The following is a 19,171-nucleotide window of genomic DNA, read 5'->3' as shown; positions in this document are numbered from 1 at the left end:
ATTTACACCAGGAATACACCAGGAGCACTCCCAGCACCATGACCCTGCCCAGGGCTGGGGACAGACCAGGAGCTGTTCATGGGGTGGGACACCACCATCAGCAGCCACAGACCCCACCAGTGCTTCTGATCCCCCCCCCCACCCCAACTAGGCCCCACCAGCCCTGCTTGGACATTGGGAGCCCCTTGCCCCAACCCTCAGAGCTTGGGATCATTTCAGGAAGGCTGCTCTCCCCCAGGTGCCCATCAGGAACCAGCACTGGGAAAAGCAAGGGGCACCCACCACCCACCTCTCCCAGTGCAACCAGCAGGAGGACTGAAGGGGGATCCCAGCCCCACTCACCTGCCACCTCCAGCATAGCCCCACACACCACCACCAAGAAGCACAGCTCCATCCCCAGGGAGCAGCATCCCCACCCCACCAGCTGGGGATCTTTAAGGACTTGGGGCTGGGTGTCAATGGGTCCCAGCTGGCACTGATGGGGTCGGGGGCTTTGCTTGGTCTTGGCATCCATCGGCAGCCCAACACCTGGGGCTGGTCCCACCCCTCACACCTTCCCAGTCTCACCACAACAGCCTGTGCTCATCTTCCCATCCCCATTCCATCTCACAGTCCCAGTGCCATCGTGCAGACTGCTCCTGCAGTGGTGGTCCTGAGCATGATCCCATACCCACCAGTTAGTCCTGGTCCCATACTCACCAATCAGTCCTGCTCCCAGGTGTGGTGCTGGGTCTCCCATGTCATTGTTGCTCCTCAGCAAGGTGCAGATCCCATCACAAGGTCCCGTCCCCACCAGTTAGTCCTCATCCTGTGCATGGTGCTGCTCTCACTATGTCATTTTACTCCTGCACATGGTCCTGATCTAACCAGTTTGCCCTGATCCCATTCATCACATGGCCTGGTGCCATCACTCAGCCTTGGTCCCTTGGATGTCCCTTGGATGTCCCTCATGGCTCCTAAGCCCACCACAGTTTTCACCCCACCATTGTCATGATCCCATGGCTGATCCTGGTCCCACCAGAGAGTCCCAGTCCCTAGCCCCCTCCTTGTCCCATCACAGTTCTGCTTCCAGCTCTGCTGGAGAGGAAAACCACCTGGGAGGAGCAGTTTGGTCACAGCCAGGACAGAGACCTGGTGAAGTGCTTGTGTCCCTGGGTCCTGCCTGTCTCAGGTGTCCCCATCACAGCCCCAACACCCCACCACAGGCCTCCTCTGAGTGGGCTGAGCTGGTGGCCTGGGTGCAGAGGGACAGGGAGCGTGGAGAAGTCCCAGTGCAAGTCTCATTGCCACCCCTGAAATGGGGTGTCCCCCCATCAGCAGCAGAGCTGGAATGTGGTGGCACAAGTGGTTTGTGTCACCAGTGATGGCTGGTCCCACGGCTCTGGTGTCCCAATGAAGCCAGTGGACCTTCCTGGGGGCATTCGCAACACCATGGGGATGTCCCCCAGCACCCAGCAGGGACACTGGGAACAGACCCAGGCACCCCACTTGCACTGAAGGTCTCATTCCTCAGCACTGCCTGGGGGACACGAGCCCCCCACCCTCAGGACTGATGGGGACTGTTGTGCCAGGAGCAGGGACTGGCTGAGAATCCCATGGTGGCTGTAAGAACATCCTCACCCCATCCATCCCATCCTGGAGAAGTAGGAGATGGCTGGAGACCAGCTGGATGATCCTTATATCAAAAAACTACCAAATATAAAATTATATTACAAAAGTAAATAGTTTTTTATTTCTGCTCTTTACAGAAGGAGCTGAACACAGGTGGGGAGACAAGGGGGTGCCTTTGCTGGGGGGGGGGGGGGTGGCTCAGCCACAGGTGCCACCTCTGTGCCCAGCCAAGGCTACTCTCAGTGGGACACGGTGTCACCGGTGTCATCCAGCCCAGCTGGGACGCACGAGGTTTGTCCCCAAGGCGGGGTGGGGACTGGGGATGGCCCCTGCCCTCAGCAGCCCCACCGTGCCCAGGATGGCATCACGGGGACAGTCCCACTGCACCCACTCCCATCTCCTCCCCATGCCAGTTGTCACCAGACCCTGATGGCCTTTTGGGATGTCCCCTGTGGGGACCAGGGCCACGGGGCCCTCTAACTGGGATGATGGGGTGCAGGGAGAGGGTGCCCTTTGCCACGGGGACCTGTTGATAAAGGCTGAGGCTTTTGGGGTGGGTTTTCCAATCTCCAATTGGCTCCAGATGGCTCTGGGTCACAGCCTGGCATGGAGTGATGGCTGTGGGCAGGCTGAGAACATGCTCCACTCATCACACCCATGAGCTGAGGCAGTGGAGCAGGTTCTAACATTCCCACACCCCAAAAACAGGGCTCAGTGGGGTGATTTGAGGAGATTTGAGGAGAGTTGGGTTCCCTGTGGGCATCTCTGCCCACCCTGGCCAAGGGAGACCCTCTACCACTGCTGTCCCAGCACATCCCTGCCTGCACCCAGCAATCTAGTGATGGATGTCCTGCTCCCGCTGTGACGAGCCCACATCCTTCATAAATCCCTCCTCCAGCTTTTCCATGGGGAAGGAGGAAGTGGATCCTGCAGGAAAACACCACCCCTGAGTCCCCAGTCCTTGACCCCGGTGATGGAGGCAGAGTCTCCACTCTCCTGCCCAAGTTGGGGCTCTGCAAGGAAGACAGAGGATGCCCCCCAAAAGTTCCCAGGCTCCAGAGCCTCCAGCCAGTTCCAAACCAAGAGAACCATGAGTAACAAAAACAAAAGCACCTGGTTCTTCCCCAGAGAAGCGGAGCACCTGCCAGCCCCTACCACTTGAGGAAGTCCCGCACGTAGCTCCACAGCTTGGTGATCCAGAGGTTGGCCCCTAGGTCGGTCAGGTACTGTATTTCGGGCGTCAGCATCTTGCGGCACAGCTTCTGGTGCTTCTTGCTGATCTTCTTCTTCAAGTTGTAGCCCAGGATGGTCTTCTCCCCCAGGGGCTGCCAGGGCTGCATGGAGGACTCCTGGATGGCGCTGGCATCCACGGCGTGTCCCCCGTCAATGCAGATGCTGGACATCTTCTCGTTCTCCCTCTGCAGCTCGGCCACGTCCCTGGCCATCCTCTCCCTGCCGTAGGCCTCCACCTTGCGCCAAAAGGTGGCATTGAAGTAGCGGTAGAGCTTGGCGTCGATGAGGTTCCAGGCGGTCGCCTGCTCGTACAGCTCAGGGGTCAACCGGGATACAGTGGAGCCCTTGCGGGCGTTGAGCTTGAAGTAGAGGATGTCCTCCAGCTGCCAACACAGCAGGTCCTTGAGCAGCACCAGCGACTCATCAAAGTACTCGAGCAACATGACGAGGTGGAAGCGGCGGTCGATCTCCTGGATGTGCTCCTCCACCAGCGGGCTGTCGGCGTCCATGCTGCTGTCGTAGCCCAAGTCAAAGAACAGGAGGTTTTGGAGGTAGTGAGCGTTGAACCCATTGGGGTCATAGTAGTGCTGGGGGTCCCGGAGGAACTCGTCCAGCTTATCCTCCCCCGTGATCTTCCAGGTGAGGGGGATGATGGGCCCGAAGTAGTGGAAGGAGGACTCGAAGAGGTAGGCGGGGTCCCGCAGCACGGTGACGAAGGTGGTGTCGGGCGGCAGGAGCTGGCGCACCTCCTCGTAGTGGAAGCGCATGTGGTTGCAGATGATGTTGAAGCACACCCCGGGGCGGTAGTGCTGCACCTGGCTGCGCTCGAAGAAGGACGGGTAGTAGAAGTCGTTGCGGCCGTTGGGGAAGGCGAATTTCAGGCGATGCTTCTCCCCAAAGCGGAAGAGGATGTTGAGGATGGTGCTGCTGGCTGTTTTGTGGGTCTTCATGAACATGACATTGAGCTTGGGCCGGCAGCTCCAGCCCGAGGCGCTGCCTGTGCCGTTGGACGGGGACGGAGCCTGGACGGGGGACAGGTGGGAGGAGCAGGAGAAGGGCACGGGGATCCTGGGTGACAGAAGAGGTGGAGCACCATGGTGAGAGTGGCATTGTCACTTTGAAGGCTTAGGGGATATTCTGTGCTGGAGGAGCTGGATCTGGGGATGGGTTCTGGACCTGGGAATAGGTGCTGAACCTTCGGAATATATGCTGACCTGGGAATGGGTTCTGGAAATGGGAATAGGTGCTGGAAATGGAAATAGAGCAGGGGGTCTCCATGGGCATGGCCATGGTGGTTCTGGTGGAGGTGATGCCAGGAAGTGCATTAAGGGGAGCTCTCCGTGGCCACAACTCCACAGATAACATTCTTATGGGGTATGAGAGCTCTCAACCCTTTGTACCATCTATGGAGAAGGCCTGGGAGCTCTCAACCCCTTGTAGGAGTCTTGGGAGCTCTCAACCCCTTGTAGGATCCATGGAGGAGGTCAGGGGTCTCTCAACCCCTTATAGGAGTCATGAACTTGTCATGGGATCCATGGAGGAGGTCTGGGAGCTCTCAACCCCTTACAGGAGCCACAAACCTCTCATGGGATCTGTGGAGGTCTGGGAGCTCTCAATACCTTGTGGGATCCATGAAGGATCCAGCAAGGGAAATAATTCCAGAGCCTGGTCCCACAGATGAGTTCATGGGCTCTGGAGGAGCATGTGAAGACACACAAAACATTATTTGAGGTACCTGGGACAGTGAGCAGAGCCCACAGAGTCGAGTGACTTTGGACACCTGTAATGAACTTGCCAAATGGATCCTTAATAAGAATCCCATCCAACAGCACACCTGTCACAGCTGGGAGCTGAGCACTGTGGAGCTCTAGCAGTGAAAGAACCCAAGACCCGGACTTCTTTCTCTCTCTCTCTCTCTCTCTCTCCCTCTCCCTCTCTCCCTTTCTCCCTCTCTCCCTCTCCCTCTCCCTCTCCCTCTCCTCTCCTCCTTTCTCTTCCCCTATCCACCCAGGGGTGGTGAGTGCCAGGGTGTGTCCCCAGCCCTGCAGGGGGTTGGGGGCCACTTCCCCCCTGGCTATGGGACAGGGTGCAGCCTCCAGCAGGAAGGGGACATCTTGGTGTGAAGCCACCAGGGCCTGGAAAGCCCCAGGGCCATCTCCATGTCCCCCACCTCCAGCTGGAGGTTCCTGGTGTGGAACAGGGAGGCCGAGCTGCAGAGGGAACACGTGGGGACCCCAGACTCACTCAGTGACGCTGACTTGCAGTGGGGGGACGGCGTAGGAGTAGAGCAGCAACATGAAGCTGGTCAGGAGGGTCCCCAGGACCAGCCCCTTGCACATGGACCTCCAGGGCTTCCCATGCCACAGCATCCTGGTCACCTGCAGCCAGAGAGGAGAGACGTTGGTGCCAGGGACACGGGGACTGGGGGGTGTGTGGCTCAAAGGAGGCACGTGGACATTCCATGGGCATGGCAATTCCCAGGCAAGCATCTCGCTGGCGCCTGGCATGACCCAGCCATGGGCACAGCAGATCCGTGGCCCAGGCCCAGCAGCTCTGCCCGCCCAGCCAAGCTTTGCCCGCCCTGGGAAAACCGAGTGACTCCCAGGGTGACTCCCAGGCCCGGTGGGAGAGGCCGCAGGGTGGGACTGGGGGAAGGGGGAGCTGGGCCATGCACAGCCCAGGGGCTGAGAGGGCAGCTGAGGGACAGAGAGGCCGTTCTCCACAGGGACACCACCAGCACCGGTAGGAGCTCCCTGAGGGCGCTGCGATCCATTTTCCCAGGAATTCTGCAGGCCGGAGCAGGAGCTGCAGCAGCTCGGGATGTTTGGGTGCTGCAATACTCTCCCAGTGCTGCCTCTCCGGCCCTGACAGCAGCACTGGGGGGCTCGGGGGACACTCTGGCCACGGCAGCTCGGGCTGGCCCAGGGTGAGGGACACGGAACTGGGGACACAGGGGTGCAGGCAGGACGGCACCCCCAAACACACACAGTCACACAGGGCACACATAGGGGCACACACAGACATCCCCATCCCCTCGCGTGCTCGTGTGTGCACCAGGACACGCACACATTAATGCATGTTCATACAGACACAAACACGTACAAAATGTGCACACACATCAGTCCTGTTCTCACGCACACACACAGGTGCACACACACACACAGACAAAAGCTCACAGCGCCCTTGTTCCCGCTGTCCCCAGCGCTCCCCCCATCCCTGTCCCCTCCCTCCTCCCGGGACGCGAGGGTCACCCTCACTGTGACACCGCATTGCAGCAGGGCCGTCCCCTGCGGCAGGACACGGGACACGGGGACACGGGGACACGGCACCGTGACCGCAGCCCTCCACAGCAGAGCTCCCCGCCCGGCAGCCCCCCCGAGCTGGGGCTGAGCCCCCCGGCCCCGCACCCCCATTTAGCGGCGGGAGCAGCATCACCTGCCCGCCCCAGCTCCCGCTGCTCCCGCTGCTCCGCATCCTCCGGAATCTTTTGGCCAAGGCTGGCTGCGCTCCCACTGAATAACACCCCCAGAATAAAAACCCCGGTACCCCACCCCGCCTCGCATCACCCCCTCAGCACCTCAGACCTCCCGCGGATATTCCGGCGGGATGAAATCCCGCTGCGATGAGCCGTGGATCGCAGCCCGGCACATCCCGCCCCCCGAGCCCCCGGGCAGAGCCCCCCGGTTCCCGGCTCACCCCCAGGGCCGGCGGTCCGCCGCGGTTACCGGCGCCCGGAGATGCCGCTGCTCCCCCGCTCCGGCCCCCCCGGCTCGGATCGCCTCGTGCTGCCGAGATTTCCAGCTCGATGAATAATGAATGGAAAATGCAACCGGAGCCCCGGGCTGCGGCCGGGCGCTGGGCACAGCGCCGCGGACAGGGGGGGAGCTGGGAGAGGGGCACCCGAGGCACCCGAAAAGCTCATCCAAGTCCCCCCTCACTTCCCCTGGAGCCGGGACCGCTGGATCAGGCAGGGCTGGTGCATCCAACCTCCTCCCGAGTGGTTTCCATGTGGATGTGGGGGTGCACGGTGTCACCGCGGGGGGAGCAGGTGGCTCGGACCATATCCCAAAACCACCGTGTGGGTTTGAATGCCAGAGGGCTCCATATGCCCGGAGCAGCAGGAGTTCGGTTTTACACGGTGCTGTGATTCCATCACAGTCACCACCTGGCACCACCTGGAAAAGCCACTGGACAGGGCTGGGGAGACACCCACTTTTGTGGGTGCTGCCAGGTGAGAGCGGAGCTGGCACCAACTCCACTGGAGTGACTGACACGGCACCATGGGCCCCTCTGATAAGCCCCAATGGATCCCAGTGAGTCCAGATGGGTCCCAGTGGATCCTGATAGATCCCTATGGGACCCTACCAGGCTCTCAGGACCACACGGCACCCCATTGTGGAGCTCTGGGATGCCAAGGGGATGCCTCACTCCACCCTGCCTGCCTCCCTGGGGTGGTTCTGGCAAACACTTCCCAGCCAAATACTCTATTGACTTTGCCTTCAGTGAGCAGCTTAATTATTAATAGCTTGTTAGGAGAACCGCGGTGTGCTGGGTGCTCTCCTGGGGCTCCCACGGGTAGGAGCTGCCGCGGCGCCAGGCGGCTGAGATGCCCAGCCGGGCTGCACCCACCATCTCCTCCAGAGTTACTCGTGGGCCACGCAGCTCTGCAGCCCCACCTCCATGTCCCCCAGCAGCTCCCCACCTCCATGTCCCCCAGCAGCTCCTCATCTCCATGTCCCCCAGCAGCTCCTCATCTCCATGTCCCCCAGCAGCTCCCCATCTATCTCCCTGCAGGCATCCCAGACTCTGCTTTTGGGTTTTCCCTACAGGTTTAAGTTTTTTACGGCCAAGCCACTGCCATACACAAGGCACATGCACCTGCTTGCTCCTGATCCCACAAACCCATGGACACACTGTTTTCCACAGGCCCCATCCCACACAGGTGTGGTGCTTCCCTCCCCTCTGTGCTCCATGTGTACAGAATTCTCCTCATAGAGCTGTTTCCATCCCACTGCCCCCCCAGCATCCCAACACACCATAGGTATCTCAACACCCCCTCAAGCATCCCACTACCTCCTTATCATCCTGCTGTCTCCTGTAGCATCCCACTGCCTCCCAAGCTACCCAACAAGCATCCAGCTGCCCCCTTTCCATCCTGCCACCCTCCAAGCACCCCGCCACCTCCCCCAGGCATGTCGACCCCTCCACCCCCGGCATCCATCACCTTTTCCTCTGCCTGCACCGCTGGCGCTGGGCCGTGCCTCTGCTCTCCTGCGCTGACCGGGCTGCCAGGGGAGCGGGCGGCAAGGGGCGAGGGTGCCGATGCTGCTCCGACATGGAATAAGCTCTTCCCGGGCAGCTCCCCGCAAGTGCCGGCTTTTCCAAAGCCTCCCCACTGCACCGCGGTGTTTATGGCATCACGGGGATGGCGGCCCTGGGAAGGGGGAAGGGGACAGGAGTGGGAGCGGCTGGCGGAGGGGCGCGGGGCTGCGGCCGGGCACTGCCCGGCTCCCCGGGGCCGGCCCTGGGTGCCTGCGGCCGCCCCGAGCCACCCGGCCCCCGCTCACTCGCTGCCCGGGCACAGAGGAGCCATTCAGCCCGCGCCGGGAACAACGGGGACGTTTGTCTCCATCTGTGACCGCGGCCTCAACGGGGACATTGTCCCCGCGGGCCCCACTGCCGGCCCCTCGGCTCCCCGCCACCCGCCCGCCTTGGCCCCACAGCCCCGGGTGACGACGGCGGGCCCCGGGCGGTGGCACCCACCTCTCGCCAGCCACCGTCCTCCTCTTTGTCCCAGGGGACAGCTGGTGGCCTGGCTGTCACCTCCTCAGCCGGAGCTCACCTGAGCGTGGGGAGCTGGCTCCCGCACCCCGTCCCAGCCGCCGGCTCCCTGGGGCACCCTGGTCACGCATCATCAGCTCCTCTTCATTCTCCTGCAGCCTCCCCGCCCTCCTTCCTCCCTCCCACTATGTTTCCATGGATTTATGGCCCTGATGACAGTAATATTCTGGCATCTCCAACATTGGTGTGACAACTGTGGAGTAACCATGATGCCACCAGCCTTTCCACCCTCCTCTAGTCCTGCCAGGTGACTGAGTGTCCAGGGGGTGCCCTGGCCATGCCAGGAGGGCTCAGCCCTGTCGCTGGTCCATCACCCGGCATGTGGCGGGGTGAAAAAGGGGCTCTTGTGCTCCTGGATCCAGCCTTGCCTCTTCCTGCTGCCTCCAGATCTGGGTCTCTGTCACTAAAGGGTCGGCCTTGGGTCCCCAAGCAGGGGGTGACCACCTTGGCCATGCCTGTGACTCACCATCCCTTTTGGAGGTGTTTGGGGTTCAGAGCTTGCCCCTACATGATTTATGAGCATCACCTTGCAGTGAGCTGGCACTTCTTGCCCCATTCCTGGAGGCTGTCCCATCTTGCCTGACCTCATCAGGACCAGCTCCCACACCAAGGGTAACCTGTACAACCCTCTGGGATGAGGAAAAGCCAGAAAAGCTCAGTTTTCTTCATCATCTTCATCATCATCATCATCGCAAGAGGAGGGGGAAGACAAGTGACCACAGTCACAGGATTTGCTGTGGAATTGGTGGTGTGGGAGGAGGCAAGGAGCTGTCCCGCCCCTTCTCTGCAGGGCACCTCTCCTAATTCCAGGTTTCTCCCTCTATTTTGGGTCACAAAAGGATTCCACATTTCCCCCTTTTTGGGGGTGGGTCATAAGGGATTCCAGGTATAAGGGACTCCAGGTTCCCCCCACATTTTGGGGAGGGATGGATTAAAAAGGTTTTCCAGGTTTCCCTTTTTTTTTTTTTTTTTTTTTTTTTTTTTTTTTTTTTTTTTTTTTTTTTGTGGAATGCGTTGCAGAGTGTTTCCATGTTTGTTTTTTGGGGAATGGCTTGTGAAGGATTCCCAGCCAGAAGAAAGCTGCAGTGGCCGGTATGTGGCAGTTCAACCATGGAATGCTGGATGTGACCGAGCCGGGAAGCCACAACACCCCATGTCCCACATCCCACGGGGAGAGGGGTAACCAGGAGGGCTCCACCACCTCATCCCCACCCGATTTGGGGCTACAAAGCAGCACTCACTGAAAGCTGTGGGTCCTGAGTGGCTGGTGAGGAGCCGAGAGGGTGGTAACACCGAGGGATCACACGTGGCCAGACATGCTCGGCCCTCATGGGCCTTCCTGGGCCGGAGGGGCTGTGGCCACCAGCACCGGCCTGGCCCAGGCCCCGGGCCCGGCTTGGGAGCGAGGCCTGGAGCTGGGGTTTGTTTGGAACCGGGGTTTGCTCAAAGTGAGCCGGGTTTTTTGGTAGCTGGGGGTTGCTGGGTGGGAGCTGAAGGTGGTTGGAAACCGGCGGGTCCTGGGGCTGAGGCCGCGTTGGGGGTCTCCTGCTCTGAGGGGAGCCCCGGCCTCAGGAGTGCCCCAGGGGTCAGTCCTGCTCCTCTCAGGAGAGAGGAAAGGGAAAGCGAGGGGAAAAGCATAAAAGGAAAAGCCTTTCAACCCTCTGAAGCGGAAAAAAGAAAACAAAGAGGGGGAAGGAGGAAAATAAAAATGGGAGGGAAAAAAAGGGGGGAATGAGTGAAAGGGAAAAATTTTTAAAAAAGGAAACAAGAAATAAAAAGAAATAAAAATAAAGTGAAGAAAAGGAAAAAAGGAAAAACAGAAAAGAAAAAAAAACTGAAAAAATGGAACACAAAAGGGGAGAATGGAAAGGGTAAAATGAAAAAAGCACTTAATTGAAAAAAAAAAAAAAAAAAGGGAAAAAATATCTAGGAAAAGAAACTAAATCTGAAGGTCCTTTGAGTTGGGCGTTCCCAGCTGTTCCCTGTCTGAGCTCACTCCCTTCCAGGGACTGTCGCTCCCTGGATCCTCCGTGTCCCTACAGCAGTGCCACAGGTGTCCTCCAAAAATTCCTCAGAGTGAGACAGAGCCTTCACCACATTTGGGGGTAAAGGTTTGCTCATAAATCCCATGAGACACCTTGTCCCCAGCTGTGGTGTCTCCAAGGTGTTTTGGGGGGAAACCCAGGATTGATGGGTAACTGCTGATGCCAGAACAGATCCAGCACGATCAGCAACCCTGGCATCAGCCATGGATCTCCATATCCACCCACATCACCCCCTGAAGTGCCTCCCCCATGTCCAGGCAGAAAGGGCAGACAACAAACACCACCAGGAAAGTATTACCTTCTTTAATTAACAATAAAAATACATGGGAATATGGTTTTCTGTGTGGATACTGGGAAACAGCTCCAGGCTCTGCACTCCTCTGGCCCAGGGAGCTCCTGGGAGCCAGGAGCACACCCAGGGCTGTGCAAATTCACACAGAACAATCCCAGAGCTCTCCTTGGCCTCCTCTTCCTCACGCAGAGGTGGCACCAGCACGGAGAGGACAGTCCTTGTAACACCAATTCCACAGAGGGGACCAGGGCAAAGGCAGAGCAGCAGGTGTATTTACAGATGGGAAAAGTTTCAAATACAGACTTTCTGTCCCAGGAGCAAAGCCAAGGGTTTTCCACCTGAAAGCAACAGTGGAAAAAACTCCGGGAGCCCCCGGTCCCGTCACACTTGTCGCGCCTTCTTGCTTTTCTTCTTCTGCTCCTTGAGGGCTGCGTCGTGGGCTTTCCTCTTCTCAGCCAGTTTGTTGGCCTGGGGAGAGACCCCCGAGACCTCAGTCAGAGCAGGACAGGGGCTGCAACCGCCCAGTCCCACCAAAGCTCCTGGTGCACGTGGAGGATGGACCCCACAGCACCAGGATCAGGGGTGGGATACGGGGAGCAGCCACATGGCCCCAAGGGGGCACAGGGAGCTCTGCCCCACCATGGGGCAGCCTGGGGACACTGGGAAGGACCTCAACACCTTCACCAGGGACAGGGAGGTGTGGAAGAAGCAAGTGGGTTTGGGAAGAGCCCGTCCCAGGGTGTAGGTGAGGGGCCCAGTCTCCGTACCTCGCGGATTTTGCGCTTCTTCCCAAACATGATCTTCTTGTAGAGGTACTTCTCCCTCTTCTTCATCATCATGATGGCCAAACGCTTCTCTTCACTCTGCTGCTCCTGCTCCAGGCGCTGCTTGTCCTCCACCCGCACCTTCCCCGCTGTCACCTTCACAGGAAGCACCTGTGGGGAGCCAGGGAGCTCAGGATACTGGGAACCCACTCTCCTTCCACAGGGATTGGCATTTCCAGCCCTTTCACTGCGGGCCAGGGAGAGCCACAGCTCCCTCTGGACCTGTGGCAGGCCCTGACAGGGATGGGAGCTGCAGCTCATTGATGGAGGGCCAGCAGCACCCCTGGAACTGTTCCAGTCTGGTCTTGGAGCAACCTGGGACAGTGAGAGGTGTCCCTGCCCATGGCAGAGTGTGGAACAAGATGAGCTTTAAGGCCCCTCCCAACCCAAACCACTCCATTACTGTTTGAGTATCCCAGTGGTCCCAGGACAGGGACACCCCTCAGCAGGGACAGTGACACCAGAGCTGTCTCCTTGGGCTCCCACCTTATTGGTCTGAGACTTCTGCTCTTCTGTCTTCTGCTCTCCCATCTTCTGCTCTTCCATCTTCTGTAATTTCATCTCCTCTTCTTTTTCAGACTCATCTTCTTCTTCCTCCTCTTCTTTGTCATTGTCACCTTCCTCTTCCTCTTCTTCTTCCTCCTCCTCTTCACTCTCTTCATCTACAAGGAGACACCACCATTACCCTTGGGATGCTCAGGAGCAGGCACAGCCCAGCTCCCAAACTCTTCTGAGGGCTCCCAGCACCTGGATTCTCTCCCCTCTGCAGTGCCAGCAGCTTCAGCTTCTCAGGAGGGACGTAGTCACCCTCCTTCTCCATCACGAAGGGCGAGAGGTGCGGGGGCAGCAGGAGCCCGGGGAAATAATCGGCCACGGGCAGGCACAGCTTGGCATTCACAGAGTCAAAAACCCACTGGGGCTGCAGGTAGTACCTGGGTGAGGCACAGGGGTCCCACCTCAGGCTTTGCAGGCCATGGGACAGCTCTGGGATGGCTGTTCCAGGGAGGTTCCCCCTGCCTCACCCACCTGCCAACCACCTGCTTGTCCACGCGGGGCCGGTCAATGATGTGGTGGGTGATGGACGGGTCGGTAGCGTCGTAGGTGGCACCGATGCACAGGGACTTGTCCCAGGACACCTGGCCACCAAAGCACCTGTGGGCCACGCCAGCAAGGAGTCAGGCAGGACCCTGGGGGTCACCCCACCCCCAGGACATCAGGCTGGCCCCAAAAGTCCTGCCAGATGGGGAGGCCAGGGCTGCCGAGGGTCCCCTGCCCATCACGCACCGGATGACGAAGGCCAGCGGCTCCCGGGGCACCTCCCTGTTGAGGAAGAAGCGCAGCCCCTCAAAAAGCTTCTTGTGCTTCTCCAGAGCCTCCTGCTCCTTCTTCTTGGCGTCCATCAGCTCTGCTGTCTCCTGCTCAGAGCAAAGCCCTCAGCCTCCTCCCCTCATACAGCCCCGGCCAAGCTCCCCTTGGCAAAGAGGGTTCTCAGGAGCTGTCCCCAAACTGCCTGCCTGGGCACAGGACAGGATCCTCCAAGGCCAGGGATGAGCCCCCCACCACAGTCTTACCCCCTCCACTGGGAATTCATCCATCTCCACCTCATCCTCATGGGCTGGAGCCACTGCCCGGGCCAAGCTGGCACTCAGAGCTGACAGCCTCTGCAGGGAGAGGACATGGAGTCACATCCAGGGGATGGGAAAAGGGGCAGCCTCATGTGGGAAGGGGATTTCTCAGAGCAAGAGTCCAGAAGAGACAGGGCCTGGACAGAACTCAGCCCCCTCCAGACACTATTCCCAGCATGGGACTCTGGGAGGTCCCTGGCCATGCAGGGGAAGGCTGCTGGTGCCCAAGGCCAAGCCCAGCTCTGCCCTACAGGAACAGGGAGTTTGGGATCAGCCCACTCCACTCTACAGGGAGTTGGCTCTGTCCTTCGGTGCCACACCAGGAGGGCTGGGGGCAGGACATGAAAGCCACACAGTGTCCCCATGGGCCACAGTGCCAACAGTGTCCCTCACCTCCAGGTAACTCTCTGAATCCATGGCGTATTCCTTGCCCTCTGCAGGCTTCAGCTCATCCTCAGCCTGGCTGTCGATCTGGGGAGGAAAAGGGGTGTGGAGGCATCTGCCAAAAACAGATATCCCAAAAATCCCCCATTTCCACCCTCCCTCCCGCCAATCTGGGCTGCCACCACGGCAGGGTGGGACACGGTGACCCCGGGCTGGTGGCCTCACCTTGGGGGGGTACAGCAGGTTCAGGGACTGGTAGAGGCGGAAGTTGACGAAGCCCAGGAGGGTGGTGTAGAACTCGGTGAAGGTGGCCATGACCCGGTAATCCACGTCTGTGGGGTGCTGCCAGCACATGGCATGGGGGGACACAGAGATCACACAATATCCCCATTTAGGAAGGGACCCACGGGGATCATCCAGCCCAGCTCCTGGCCCTGCACAGACCCCCCAACAATCCCACCCTGGGCAGTTGCTGTCCAAAGGCTCCTGGAGCTCTGGCAGCCTGGGGGCCGTGCCCATTCCCTGGGGAGCCTGGGCAGTGCCAGCACCCTCTGGGGGAAGAGCCTTTCCCTGAAATCCCACCTAAAGATGCCCCAGTCACAGAGATGTCACAGCCACCACCAGACCCTGGGCAGGGAGAACTCTGCAGGCTTCCCCCAGGGTCCTGCTGCCACCCCTCCATGCCTGGATACATGGAACACTTCATCCCATCATGGATGGGGACCTCGGGGTTTGGGCCAGGGACTCCCAACTCTTCAAGGTGAAGAGTGCAGGGTATGGCAGAGCTGGACAAGAGCAGGATGAGGAAAGTGGCAATGGCTTCGCCCTGCTGGAGAGCAGGGCTAGATGGGATATTGGGAAGGAATTCCTCCCTGTGAGGGTGATGAAGCCCTGGAATGGTTTTCCAAGAGAAGCTGTGGCTGTCCCCTATCTGAAGCGTTCAAGGCCAGGTTGGATGGGGCTTGGAGCCACCTAGTCCAGTCAAAAGTATCCCTGCCCATGGCAGGGGTGGAATGGGATGGGCTTTAAGGTCCCTTCCAAATGAAAACATTCCAGGATTCTGTGATTCAGAACCACAAAACCACAAATCCTCAACGCAACCATGCCCAGCCCTGGAAGTCTCAGGAGTGAATGGAGAAGACCCTGCTGTGCCTGTGAGCTCCTGCCAAGGCTCAGAGGAAGCTGTCCCAGCACAATGGGGACCTTTCCTTGCCCTGCTGCCTGGGAGACACAGCAGAATCCCCTGGGGGAGGCTGCAGGATCTGACTCATCCCTTTCTTCCAATCCATAAGCTTTGTTCCCGTAGGTTAATCTTTTATAGCTGATAAAGGAGCACATTAATAATTGAGGACACGAGGAACAGCAGAGACTGGTACAGGCAGCCTCGGGGAATCCTGAGGTGACAGAGGACTCTGTCTCCATGTGCCTCTGCAGCAGGTCTCACCACAGGCTGGGCACAGCCTCATCAGCCATGGAATGTCCCTCATCCCCTCCCTGGTGATCCCCCAGGCTCTTCCCAGGTACTCACATCGTGGGAGAAGGTGTAGGGGGTGATCCAGGTGATGGGCTGCCCCAGCACCTCTGCCTGGTAGTAGATGCCCTTGATGGAGAGGAACACCTGGCAGGACAGAGCAAAGGCTCAGTGGGAGGAAGGCTGCTGTGTCCCTGTCACTGTCACCCCCTCCCTCCCTTGGCAGGAGATTCCTCCTGGAGTGCCAGATCCCAGTGGGATCTGTGATGTGACATCCCAGTGCCCCAACCCAGCCCCCAGGGGGGTCCCAGGCCCTGGGCAGCTCCCACCTTGCGCAGGGAGCGGGAGGCGATGACATAGTTCTGGAATTCCACAGCCAGGCGCCGGCACAGCTGGATGGTCTGGACGTGGCACTTGCCCGTGCGGGGGAAGGTGGAGAACAGGAAGCACATGGACAGGGCATCGTCCAGGTCCCGCAGGGCATCAATGAACGTGGGGTACCTGTGCCCAGGGGGGACAAGGGGGGTCACACCCAGCCCCAGAGCCCTGCAAAAGGGGCTGGGGGAGACCCCGAGTGGGAAAAGAATGGGAACTGTGGAGCATCCACCTGCACATCCCAGCAGAGCTGGTCAGAAAATGACAGAATATCCTGATTTAGGAAAGGACCCACAAGGATTATGGGGTTTCCTCCCTCCTGTGTCCCCTCCTTACTGTCACCAAATTCACCAAAGCCTTGGCAACATTAACCCTTCACCAGTCCTCCAAGAAAAACACTCCACATGGAGAGCAGGGGATTTCCCTGTGTAATCTAAAGCTCCCAGGAGGCATTCCCCGCTCTCTCATTTCTTCTTCTCCAGCCCAAAACCACAAAATTCCATTAGTAACTCCAGAAATTACACAAGGTAGATTCTCAGAGAGGGATGGATGTGGTGAAAGATCAGAGAATCCCAGGACAGTTGGGGTTGGCAGGGACATTAAAGATCATCTCATTCCACGGGTAGAGTCATCTTCCACTGTCCCAGGCTGCTCCAAGCCCCAGTGTCCAACCTGGCCTTGGACACTGCCAGGGATCCAGGGGCAGCCACAGCTGCTCTGGGCACCCTGTGCCAGGGCCTGCCCACCCTCCCAGGGAACAATTCCTGCCCAATATCCCATCCATCCCTGCCCTCTGGCAGTGGGAAGCCATTCCCTGTGTCCTGTCCCTCCACCCCTTGTCCTCAGTCCCTCTCCAGCTCTCCTGGAGCCCCTTTAGGCACTGGAAGGGGCTCTGAGGTGTTCCTGGAGCCTTCTGTTCTCCAGGTGAGCACCCCCAGCTCTCCCAGCCTGGCTCCAGCCCTTGGAGCATTTCTGTGGACTCCTCTGGACTCTCTCCAGCAGCTCCAGGTCCTTCCTGTGCTGGGACTCCAGAGGTGGATGCTCCAGGTGGCTCTGCTAGGGCTGCCTCACCTCTCCTTGACGATATGGTCGAGTTTGTAGGTGGGTTTGTTGTCCTTGAGCCGCTCTACAGTGCCCCACTCACTCTTCCCGTATGCCTTCCGCAGCTTCCGGACAAACACCTGGGGGGACAGGGGCACATGGGGACTCTGTGGCACAAGACGAGCCCCAGGGCCCCTCGGGGGGGACAATCACCTTGTACTCCCGGAATTTGTTGACAATGGGCTCATGGAGCAGAAATTTGATGTCCTTGAGCAGGTAGAAGGTCCTGGGGGCGGTGGAGCCCTTGTTCACCTTCTTCTTGTGCTTGGGCTCGTGGGGGTAAATCCCCTTGAGGATGCAGAGGCGCCTGGGGACAGGGACAGGGCTGGGACAGGGGGGCCACGGCACCCCGTGTCCCCTGGGACACCCCAGGCCTTCCTTTGGAGGGGGAATCTCAAACTTGGCAGCCAGAAACCCAGGACACACAGGACACTGTTCCATTATCCTGAGGGAAAGGCCCGCCCCAAGGGCCACCCCTTTGGAGAGGAGTTCCGGGTGTCCCACGGCCACCCCACAGAGCCAGCACAGCCCTCAGTCCCTTTGCTCTCCCAGGGGGCTGAGGAGTGAGACCAGTGGGGTCTGGATGGGCAGAGCTCAGGGGTTATGGGGCGCCTTGGGGGAGGCAGGAGGACTGGGGAGTCTGAGGGCAGTTCAGGGGTCCTATGAGGGGATCCTGGGGATCCGGAGCAGGGCTGGGGGGTTTAGGCTGTCCTGGGGGGAGTTCAGGGGTGCCCGGGAGTTCCAGGGGACAAGTTTAGGGGCACCGGCAATCCCGGGGGAGGGGTCCCGGGGCCTCCCCATCGGCACTGACCACCGGGTCCATCTCCCATTGCTCTCCTGGGTGGGAACGGGGAACCCGAGGCAGTTCAAAGGGACTGGAGTGTGGAGGGATGCGAGTTCAGGGTGTGGGGGGTCTCAGGGGGTCCGGACGCACCTGAAGTCGGGCAGGCTCAGCTGCAGTTTCTTCCGCGCCCGGTTCCGGGTGATGTAGTTGGTGGCGGCTCCGCGCTCGTACTGGGGAGAGACGGCGGCGTTGGGGGAAGCTCAGGGGTGCTGAGGGACCCCCGCAACCGCCCCAAGGCCACCGGGACTCCCAGGAGTGAAGAGGGAGGAGAAACGGGAACAGGGGGACGGGGGGCTGGAAGAGGGCACCAGGCAGGGCCAGCGCGGGGGGCAGGAGCGGAATCGGGCACCGGTGGAGGGGGCGAGCACCGCTACCAGGGAGGGCTGCAGGGACACGACACGGCCGGAGTGGCGTCACCGGCACCGAAGCGGGGGGAGCAGCCACGGACCGACACCGGAGGGCACGGAGGAGGAGGAAGGGAGGGAGGAACGGCACGGGAAGGCACTGGGCGGCGGCACAGGCCCCGGGAGCGTCACAGCGGAGGAAAGGAGGGGTCGGGAAGGGCTCGGTACCTTCTTCTTCTCCAGCCCACCCATGGCCCCGCCGCCGCCGCCACCACGTGCGCCCGCGTAACGCAGGACCCCGCGCTGCCCGCGCCCCGCCTGTGCCCGCGGCCGGGCCTGCGCACACCGGAGCGGCCCCGCGCTGGGCAGGAGGGCAGCGCGGACACCGGGAACAGAGCGGGAAGAACGAGCGGCGGGCGCGGGCGGCCGGGCTGGGTTAGGCGGCAGAAGGAGCTCGGTCAGGCGCGCCACGGACAGCCCAAAGCCCGGGCATGAGGGGTCCTGAGACGCAGAGCACACTGGGATACTGCGGTGCCGCGTAGGGCATGCCGGGATATAACGGGGCAGGAGCTCAGCGTATAGCGCGGCCTGGTAGCGCGGGGCATGCCGGGATGTGCAGGGGTGGGGCTGCGCACGGCATGCCGGGATATACCGAGGCAGGTGGGGCGTGAGGCATGCCGGGATATACCGAGGCAGGTGGGGCGTGAGGCATGCCGGGATATACCGAGGCAGGGTTGGCGCGGAGCACGCCGGGATGCACCCTGACGGGGCCGCGCGGGGCATGCCGGGATATACCGAGGCAGGAGGGGCGGGCCGGGGCCTGGTACGGGGCTGGTGCCGGTCACACACCGGGGCGGCGGCCGTGGGTCCCTGCCCGGGCCTGCGGGTCCCGCTGCCCTCCCGTGGTCCCTGGTGCTGCAGCACCTACCGCCGGCCCCGGCCTGGGGGTGCCCGGCCCTTGGGGCCACAGCGGGGCGTGTGTTTGGGGAGCACAGGCACTGGGGGGTCTCCGTGGCAGGAGCGTCCCCAGGCCCGCCTCCCGTGCTCGGGTGTCCCCAGGCTGGCGGGACCGGTGCCCCGGGATCCCCTCCTGAGCTCGGCGGGTTCGCTTTTGTATCTCAGGACTCCACGTCCCCCCGGCAGGGAGGGCTTTACCTCTTGGGGCTCAGGACTGCTCTCCC

At 60.5% G+C, this 19,171-nt stretch overlaps 2 protein-coding genes across 5 annotated transcripts; both read right to left on the bottom strand.

Annotated features, from left to right (window-relative positions):
* Positions 1-1,731: 1,731 nt before the first annotated feature.
* Positions 1,732-8,742, bottom strand: GAL3ST1 (galactose-3-O-sulfotransferase 1). Of its 3 annotated transcripts, none has more exons than XM_083874258.1 (3): positions 8,687-8,742; positions 5,089-5,222; positions 1,732-3,912 (listed from the first exon to the last, which is right to left on the bottom strand). In XM_083874258.1, exons 2-3 carry the CDS (start codon positions 5,211-5,213, stop codon positions 2,763-2,765), a joined length of 1,275 nt encoding a protein of 424 aa, XP_083730384.1. In that variant the 5' UTR covers positions 5,214-5,222; positions 8,687-8,742; the 3' UTR covers positions 1,732-2,762. The 3 variants fall into 3 exon arrangements, with proteins under 3 accessions (XP_083730384.1, XP_083730385.1, XP_083730386.1); XM_083874259.1 differs by lacking the exon at positions 8,687-8,742 and adding an exon at positions 8,069-8,171; XM_083874260.1 differs by lacking the exon at positions 8,687-8,742 and adding an exon at positions 6,541-6,626.
* Positions 8,743-11,018: 2,276 nt separating this feature from the next.
* On the bottom strand, positions 11,019-18,268 carry PES1 (pescadillo ribosomal biogenesis factor 1). Of its 2 annotated transcripts, none has more exons than XM_083873632.1 (15): positions 18,219-18,268; positions 17,737-17,816; positions 16,956-17,109; positions 16,773-16,882; positions 15,656-15,827; positions 15,384-15,473; positions 14,081-14,197; positions 13,865-13,942; positions 13,418-13,507; positions 13,131-13,261; positions 12,873-12,998; positions 12,573-12,778; positions 12,333-12,493; positions 11,790-11,957; positions 11,019-11,490 (listed from the first exon to the last, which is right to left on the bottom strand). In XM_083873632.1, the coding sequence occupies exons 1-15, from the start codon at positions 18,240-18,242 to the stop codon at positions 11,404-11,406; spliced, it is 1,794 nt and encodes a 597-aa protein (XP_083729758.1). In that variant the 5' UTR covers positions 18,243-18,268; the 3' UTR covers positions 11,019-11,403. The 2 variants fall into 2 exon arrangements, with proteins under 2 accessions (XP_083729758.1, XP_083729759.1); XM_083873633.1 differs by having other exon boundaries at positions 12,333-12,508; positions 12,594-12,778.
* Positions 18,269-19,171: the final 903 nt, after the last annotated feature.

This window comes from Zosterops lateralis, assembly GCF_965231275.1.
Source record: "Zosterops lateralis genome assembly, chromosome: 17".
Taxonomy (NCBI): domain Eukaryota; kingdom Metazoa; phylum Chordata; class Aves; order Passeriformes; family Zosteropidae; genus Zosterops; species Zosterops lateralis.
Note: the sequence above shows the minus strand (reverse complement) of the source record. Positions and strands in the feature narration are given on the sequence as shown.